This window comes from Triticum dicoccoides, chromosome 7B, assembly GCF_002162155.2.
Source record: "Triticum dicoccoides isolate Atlit2015 ecotype Zavitan chromosome 7B, WEW_v2.0, whole genome shotgun sequence".
In the NCBI taxonomy this organism is placed as follows: Eukaryota; Viridiplantae; Streptophyta; class Magnoliopsida; order Poales; family Poaceae; genus Triticum; species Triticum dicoccoides.
The window spans coordinates 170,147,154-170,156,395 of NC_041393.1; the positions used below are offsets into that span (position 1 = coordinate 170,147,154).

The window sequence follows — 9,242 nt, forward strand, 5'->3', positions numbered from 1 at the left end:
CGCTTAGGGCATCTCTGGGCAGAAACAACAATGGGAAAGATCACTCTGACGGGGCGGCAATAAGCATTAATAACATCTCGAGTGGTGGCCGAGTGGGTGTGTTTGAATCTGGCTGGCTTGGTTCTATCAGTAAGCGGGATCCTCCCATCAGGCGTAATCTACAATCTGATTTTTCGAGGTCTGGGGGCTCACACACTGGTGTGGGTCAACGGCCAAGCTATGCAGAGGTCAATAGTCCGGAGAAGCGCAGGGGTGGACAGGAACTTCGGAGGGATGATGATCTGCATCAGGGGATCGAACTGCGCAAGGAGAGAGAGAGAGAGATGTGGGACAGTCCGTGTCAATAGTGGTATGCTGATGATGAATTGCGCCAGAAGGACTGGGAACGTAAGGGGAAAGAGGACATGCATGGACCATGCAACATCCGTGTTGAACAAGGAAGGGATCTCGAAGGACGCAGAGGGTTTAGTGGTGACAAGACGGAAAGGAAGCAAGGAACATATGTCAGGAAAGTAAGGCAGGACCATGAGAATGTGCTGAGGGGCAGATCATACTAGAGATTTGAAGATGGCAGCAAGGAGAGGGGCACCAAGCAGATCTGGGTTGCCAAAGATGACCTTGACAAGTAGCACCCAAAGGATGACTTCATTCGTGATACTAGGCGAAAGATGGCTAGTGTGTTTGAACACATCTCTGATCGTGATGACAGATCGACGGACCCTGCTAGGCGGGGCCGCCGAACACCATGAATCGCTTGGCCTGGAACTATCAAGGGTTGGGATTGACCTCGACAGTTGGCAAGCTTAGGGATCTCATTAGACCCTACAATCCTGCCGTGGTGTTTTTATGTGAGATGCTTAAAACGGCTAGAGCTATGGATAGACTGAAATGGACTTTGGGTTTCAAGCATGGTGTGGCAGTGGACTATGTGGGGCAGAGTGGTGGTTTGGCTATGTGGTGGAGGGATGATGTGCAGGTGACTGTCAGGCCATGGAGCCAGTATTTCATTGATACCCAGATGTTGTGGGAAGGCAAATCCTATAGAGTCACTGGATTCTATGGGGAGCCCAAAACAGACCATCGAAAGAAATCATGGGATGCAATTCAATATCTTTGTGCACAAGATGATCTGCCATGGATCTGTTTGTGTGACTTTAACGAGGCCCTCATACTGACCAGAAAGGGGGGAACCCACGAAACTTTGCTCAAATGGAGGACTTCAAAGATTGCCTGGCAAAATGTGGTCTAGCAGATTTGGGCTTCTCGGGTTATCCTTATACGTGGGACAATAAGCGTGATGGAGCGGAGAACATTCAGGTGAGGCTTGATAGAGCCACTTGTACTGATGAGTTTTGGAATCTTTTTCCTGAAACCGAGGTTGAGCACGTGATGACGTAGGAGTCCGACCACCAATCCATTGTTGTACATGCGCTAGAGACTGCTCCGAGCCAAAATGCAAGGGGTCCGAGGCCGTTCAGATATGAAGAAGCCTGGACTAGGCATGATCAGTACAAGGGCATGGTGGAGGCAGCATGGATGGCAGCCAGCTCCGGGGATCACAGTCTTATGGGTGTGTGGAAAAAACTGGGGGTGCTCTATGGAAGTATGCGGAAATGGGCTAGAGAGGTCTTTGGATCCATTCGCAGGAAGATCTCCAATCTGAAATCTCAGTTGGTGGAGGCAAAGGCGAGGGGAGGCCTGCCTGGACACTCACCGGAGGTCCGGGATATTGAGAAGCAGCTCCAGGAACTATATGAACAGGAAGAGATCATGTATCGACAACGCTCGAGAGTGGATTGGCTTAAAGCAGGGGATTCAAATACAAAGTTTTTTCAGAACCGTGCAACTCACATGAAGAGAAAGAATACTGTTAAATCCCTAATACGGGATGATGGTACTAGATGTATAGTCAATGAGGAAATGAGGGAACTGGCTGCGTCCTTTTATGAGCGTTTGTTCACGTCGGAGGGCTCACAAGGAGCAAACGATCTTCTGGAAAATATTGCTGCGGTGGTGGATGAGAGGATGAATGTGAAGTTAACTGCGGCGATCACGGATGATGAGATTCAAACGTCTCTTTTTCAGATGGGGCCTACTAAGGCTCCGGGTCCTGATGGACTACCGGCCCTCTTCTATCAGCGCCACTGGGCTCTGGTGAAAGACGATGTGTGTCATGCGGTCAAGGAGTTCCTGGCAGGGGCAACAACGCTGGAATATTTTAACGACACAACTATTGTCATGATTCCTAAGATTAGCTCATCAGAGCTTATTTCCCAGTTTAGGCCTATTAGCCTATGTAATGTGCTTTACAAGATGGCCACTAAGGTTTTGGCAAATAGACTCTACAATATTCTGCCTTTGCTCATCTCAGAAGAACAAAGTGCTTTCGTGCCGAGTCGGCTTATTACTAACAATGTGCTTGTGGCCTATGAATGTGTGCATGCAATCTGTACTAGAAAGCGGAAGAAACCTCTTTGTGCTATCAAGTTAGATATGATGAAGGCATATGACAGGGTTGAGTGGAGTTTTTTGGAGCAGATGTTGCACAAGGTTGGCTTTGCTGATCAGTGGATTCAGATGATCATGAGGTGTGTCAAATCTGCCAAATTTTGTGTCAAGCTCAATGGAGGTTTTTCCCGAGTTTTCTTTCCTTCTCGGGGACTGCGGCAGGGTGACTTTTCTTTCCTTCTCGGGGACTCCGGCAGGGTGACCCCCTCTCTCCCTACCTGTTTCTCTTTTGCGTGGAGGGTTTCTCTGCGATGCTTCGAAGGGCTCAAGGGGAGGGGATGATTAAAGGGGTAACTTTTGGGAGCACTGGCTCCCATGTAACACATTTGCTCTTTGCCGATGATAGTATTGTTTTTTTGGAAGGGTCGAGGGAGAATATGAACACCTTGAAGGAGATCCTGCTGAGGTATGAGAGGGCGTCGGGCCAGAAGGTAAATCTTCAGAAATCCTCCATCTATTTTGGCAAGGGCTGTAGGGATGAATTGAAGGAAGAGCTGAAAGGTGAGATTGGTATTTCCTCTAAGGCTTTGAGTGAGATATCTTGGGCTACCTACTCAAGTGGGCAGATCTAAAGAAGGCACTTTCAAATATTTTACTGAGAGCTCGAAAGAAAAGGTTACGGGTTGGAAGGGACAAGGGATGTCTATGAAAGCTAGAGAAGTTCTTGTCAAATCAGGGCTCCAAGCCACTCCTACTTTTACCATGAGCTGTTTCCACCTCACAAAGAAAATATGCCAGAATCTGACATCTATTTCCTCTAAATTCTGGTGGGGTGCGATCAATGGTGAAAGAAAGGTGCATTGGGTCTCGTGGGAGAAGATGTGTGCGTCCAAGCGAGTGGGAGGAATGGGTTTTCGTGACCCTGAAGTTTTCAATCAAGCGCTCTTGACGAAGCAAGCATGGTGCATCTTAAAAGCTCCTCATAGTTTGGTTGCAAGGGTCCTAAAGGCTCGGTACTTCAAGGATTTTTCCATCATGTGTGCTACTTGTCCTTACAATGCGTCCCTCACCTTCAGAGGTATCTTGCATGGCCGAAATCTCCTGAGAGAAGGGCTGATATGGCGCGTCGGGGATGGCAGTGCTATCAACATTCACCATGACAATTGGATTCCAAGACAAGGTTGCTTAAAACCACTGGGTCAATTTTTTTTGTCGGGCTTGACTAAGGTAGCCGACTTGCTGAATGAAGAGGGATCTGGATGGGATGAGCACAAGGTTGAGACTATGTTTACTCCTTCGGACGCCAAGGACATCAAGCAGATTGCTGTTGGGGGTGTGGGGGTGGAAGTCTGTCTGGCTTGGAATGGCACAAAAATGGAGTCTTTAGTGTGCGATCTGCTTATCATTTGGCAGTGTCGCTTAAGCGTATGAGGTTTGGATAGCCGGCCTCATCAAACTCAGTTCAGGACCACAAGGGGTTTCTAAGTCTGTGGAGTACGAATGCGCCGGGGAAGGCTAAAATTCATGTGTGGAGAATGATCCGGAATGGCTTGGCTGTGGGTCACGAGCTTCATCGACGTCGGATCAAGCCAGGTGTCTTTTGTGCCGCTTGTGAAAGGGAGGAAACTGTTCTTCACAGATTTTGGGCCTGCCCACACTCCTCCCAGTTCTGGCAGCGTGTGTCTTCAGAGAAGGGCGTCGCGGTGGCAGCCCCACCGCTTCCTATGGACTCCCAGAAGGCACTTTTGAACTGGTTACCCAGGTGGTTTGTGGGCACAAATGATGAGGAGAAAGAAGTTATGGTTCATGCAACGTACGGGCTGTGGCTTGCCCGCAATGACACCAGGGATGGAAGAAGAATTGCTCATCCACATGAGATTGCTGAGGGGTCTACTCGCATATGATTGAGCGGCGAAGCACTCATGCAGGGGAGGTGCAGGTCCCGAAGCCCAGGTGTGTGCAGAAATGGGAGCCGCCGGCTCCGGGATGGGTGAAGGTGAACTCGGACGGTACTATTTCAAGGCAAGGGAACAAGGGAGGAGGAGAAGCGGTGCTTCGAGACCACAATGGCACTTTTAGGGCTGGAGTGAGTCATTTTCTCCCAAACATTACTGACCCTGAAGCTACAAAGATTCTAGCATGCAGGCGGGGTTTGCAGCTTGCAGTTGAACTTGGGGTTCAGCGAGTCCATCTTGAGCTCCACATCAAGGCTGTGGTGCAAATGTTGATGCTTCCTGAAAGGTGTTTGGCTGTTGTAGGGCCGTGGATTCAAGAGATTAAAGAGCTGCTCAGCTCGTGCGTGGAGTTTCGCATGGACTGGGTTCGCCGTTCTGCCAACGTTGCTGCGCATAAGTTCGCAAAGGTAGGAGTGGGTGCTGAGTTATGTAAGGTGTGGTTTGGGGTCTCCCCTGACTTTGTTCTTTCTGTAATCACTGATGACATTTCCAGCTTCGCTGGTTAAATAAAAATGCAGCAGCATTGATCCTCAAGAAAAAGACCATCATCATGCAAGAGTTTATACAGATCATACGGGTGCATTCACAACAGCGGCTGCTACTTAAGCTTTACACATTACAAAGGTTGCCGGCCGGAGAGCCGACGTTGTTGTACAGTTCCTGCACGCACGGACGTACGCGCGCAGAGCCAGCGTGGCAAGTTGATCAACCAGTCGATCGACGCAGAAACATGAATGAAAACCATGTGCTCCGGCTCCTCGATCTCCCCTCAGCCCGGTCGGCTCCGCTCAAGGGCCGTAGATATTTCTGGGGATGACGATGTCGCCGATGTTGTTGTGCCACGGGTCCGCGAGGTGCGTGGCCAGGTTCTCCAGCGGGCCGGTGCCGGGGTACGCCGACTGCTGCACGCAGAACCCCACGAACGCCAGCATCGCCAGCCGCCCTGCAATGCATTCCCCCACGGACGAACGCGTCAGTTCGTTCTCCCATGATTTTTCATTCAACAACGGGGTATATGGTGGGACTGGGACGTACCGTTCTTGATCTCCTTGAGCTTGAGCTCCTCGAACTTTGCGGGGTCCTTGGAGAAGCCGAGCGGGTCGAAGGCGCCGCCGGGGTACTTCTTCTTCTCCGGGTCCTTCTCCATGGTGCGCTGCTGCTCCGCGAAGGCGATGGCCAGGAACTCGATCGCCAGGATGGTCGGCAGGTTGCCCCAGGGCACCGGGTTGCCCAGGTACGTCGCCTGCCCGTCGGGGAGTGCCGCCCACTCCTGCGCCTTCACCCAGTTGCCCAGCCCCAGCGCCTCCGGCACCAGTACCCCAGGCTGCACGTCGTCCATGCCACGTACGGCGCAACCCATGTTATTGCTACTAGCGAACAACTCAACAAAGGCTGCTGTGGTGCAGAGGAGGAGGAGGACGTACCACGCAGAGCATGGCCCAGCGGCAGTGGTAGATCTCGGACTCCTTGAACCGCTCGAAGTTCTCTGGCACGGTGGCGAGGCCCAGGGGGTCGAACCCGAAGTCCCTGCGGGGAGAATATAAGTCGCCGGTCAGATTGATTGATGTCGAGTCGATTGGTCACTGCTCGATCGGCTACTAGTAGCTAGCTAGCTTTGTTGCTTAGTCACCCTGGCGAGGAGCCGTCGAGGTGGGCGGGGCGGGGCTGGCCGGGGAACCACTCGGCGGACATGGTGACGCGGCCGGAGGTGGTGGCGTAGGCGCAGAACGGCAGCCCGGAGCGGCCGGACCGGGATGAAGGCGCAAGCAGGCTCGGTACGCCCACGGCGCTGCAGCTCCTCAGGCCGCTCGACGACGCCATCGCCATTGTTGCTGTCTCGATGCTGGCTGCTCCTTGCTGCGGTGAGACAACAACAGGAAGAAGAACAGGCGTGCGCTCTGAGAGGACAAGGGAATCTGAGGCTGCTAATAAGAGCACGAGCGGCCGGAGACGGAGCGGGATGGGGGATATCCAAATGCCGCCGGCCATTGGCTGCAATATCCGCACGCGCACAAGCCATTGGGCCACGTAGGATCCTGGTATCTTCGACTGTGCTACGTGGCGTCCCCTGCGTTCTCTGATCGCTATCCTACGTGGCATCTCCCCTCGGCTCCCGTGGTCCACATATCCATGTCTTCGAGGATGGAAAATCTGCTGGTAGCTCAATGTAGGTAACTTCTATCCACCAAATCCAGATCAGATGAGCAGGCACAAATGTTTTCTTTCTCAACTTTATCTGCTAAAATCCACGTGCACGGGTGTTGTAGTCCGTGATGCAGGGTGGTGTTCATTCATGTTTTCGATTTTTGAAAAAAAAATCATGTATTGAATGATGAACAGAAGTGGGCCATGTTAATCTTAAAGCCAACACAATCTGAAATACAGAGGAGAATGCAATCGTGTGGGAATCTTTGCACTGCCCAACGGTCGTGAGAGCCAACTTGAATATCCCCAAACCGTGCTATAGTTTTCTTCTCAGTGCTTTTGTCTTTATTATAGTAAGGATGATTTCTGAACTTAGAGAGGTCTCCTCTTCAAATCGAAGAGAGACTAGTTTCTTCTTGCAGTCGATCTTTGCACCTGCAGTGTTTAGAATGATCTCCTAAATATAATTGGACAAAAGTCATCTTCAGATATATCCATAACAATAAGATCAATAGGGTAGACAAAAGTGCCAAGGATGACATGAACGCCGGGAAGAACACCGCATGGTGTTCTGAATGTCCCGCACGCTAATTACTGGTCATCTCGGTCGGTTGGAGTTTACTAGAATAGATATGATCTTGTGTTTTCCTGCAAATGGTGTAAGGTATAACATTGATAGAAGAGCCAATATTATGCAAACCGTAATAGAACGTACTAACGAAGGAGCAGGGTAACACTGGTTTACCTGTATCCCGTCCTTTGATGCTTCCCTTGACTAAATATGTTGTCTCCTTTTCCATCTCTATTACCTTATCAGTCCTACGAGCATCTTAACATAGTTCTTTTCTAGTCTGGCATGCTTGGTTATGGTGTATTTTTCTATCTTTTTCCTATATTGCTCCCCCTTATGTTGTCTTTCCAGTTGCACCATCCTTTGTGGATATGACATTTCCGGGACATAAGCAGGTAGGTTTTTTAGCGGGATCCTCTAAATGTTCGGTTCCAAAAGATACCACTATTTCTTCACGCTCGTCATAGTAATATTCCAATTTCCTTTTGGTGCCTGCAAATGCTCGGTATATTTCTTTTACAATATGCAAAACAACACTCACTACAAAAAAAACTTCGATGATGATACATGTTTGTCATAGTATGTCACATTTTCTGTCATGCATGTATATCTGTGACCATTTTATGACAGAATCAAGATAGTCATACATGTGCTGTCGTAGAAGTGTTCCATGACAATACCAGAATTATCATCACGAAAGTGTCCACTTCTATGACGACAACAGGCGCATCATGAAAGTGCTTTCGTCAAGGGTAACCGACACGTGGAATCCACCGTAACGGGTCACCGTTAAGCTATCGGGTTCCGGTTTGGATCCGATAACCCGGTAATAGCCCGGACCAATGGAGATTTTCCACGTATAAAATTTTCATTGGCCAGGGGAACCATGTGTCAGCTCAACGTCGCAACAGATATCATTCATCTAACGGACGAGACGAGTGTCGGTGTCAAAACCGGCGGATCCTGGGTAGGGAGTCCCGAGCTGTGCGTCTAAGGCTAATGGTAACAGGAGACTGGGGACACGATGTTTACCCAGGTTCGGACCCTCTCGATGGAGGTAATACCCTACTTCCTGCTTGATTGATCTTGATGATATGAGTATTACAAGAGTTGATCTACCACGAGATCGTAGAGGCTAAACCCTAGAAGCTAGCCTATGATTCTGATTGTTCTTGTCCTACAGACTAAACCCTCCGGTTTATATAGATACCGGAGGGGGCTAGGGTTACACAGAGTCGGTTACAGAGAAGGAGATCTATCACCCGAATCGCCAAGCTTGCCTTCCACGCAAAGGAGAGTCCCATCCAGACACGGGACACAGTCTTCAATCTTGTGTCTTCATAGTCCAACAGTCCAGCCAAAGTATATAGTCCGGCTATCCGGATACCCCCTTATCCAGGACTCCCTCAGTAGCCCCTGAACCAGGCTTCAATGACGATGAGTCCAGCGCGCAGATTGTCTTCGGCATTGCAAGGCGGGTCCATCTCCGAATACTCCATAGAAGATTTTGAACACAAGGACCGTGTCCGGCTCTGCAAAATAATTTCCGCCCACCACCGTAGAGAGGATAGTACTTTACAAATCCAATCTGTCGACAATTTTTTCGCAGCGTGTTCTCACGCCACGGCCTGGTTTAACACGAACCATTTTTCTCAGCCCGTCGCGATACGCACAGCAGGGCGGTTTTATTGGCACGTCTTGTCGAAGCAGAGATCGTGTCCCCCTTATTACGGGACTCTCATCAATACGGGTGCGGGTAACCCCACCACGCCTGTTGGTATGACTCCGCGTCTTTAGGCAAGTCCCAAACGGCTATGCCGATGATGCTTGATATTCATCACCTTTATAGAGGGGTCGAGGCCTATCCCTCTATCTTCACGCTTGCGCCTTCCCGCACTTCAAGTTCCAACACCCAAAGCTCAAGCTTAATCACTTCAGATCTCCAATCATGTCTGGATCCGACCTTCAAGGCCGATGGATGGCCTCCTCTGTCACAGAGGAGGACATTGCGAAGCTTAGGGGGGCCGGGTATCTGACCGCCGACTTCAAGACAGGCTTCCTGTTGCAGGGCAGGTCATCCCTACTCCCGAACACAACGAGAGTGTCGTATTTGTCTCTCACTT

At 50.2% G+C, this 9,242-nt stretch overlaps 1 protein-coding gene across 1 annotated transcript; it reads right to left on the bottom strand.

Annotated features, from left to right (window-relative positions):
* Positions 1–4,926: 4,926 nt before the first annotated feature.
* Positions 4,927–6,314, bottom strand: LOC119336069 (chlorophyll a-b binding protein 1B-21, chloroplastic). The gene is made up of 4 exons (XM_037608107.1): positions 6,034–6,314; positions 5,828–5,930; positions 5,439–5,727; positions 4,927–5,346 (listed from the first exon to the last, which is right to left on the bottom strand). The coding sequence occupies exons 1-4, from the start codon at positions 6,228–6,230 to the stop codon at positions 5,192–5,194; spliced, it is 744 nt and encodes a 247-aa protein (XP_037464004.1). The 5' UTR covers positions 6,231–6,314; the 3' UTR covers positions 4,927–5,191.
* Between the last annotated feature and the right edge of the window lie 2,928 nt (positions 6,315–9,242).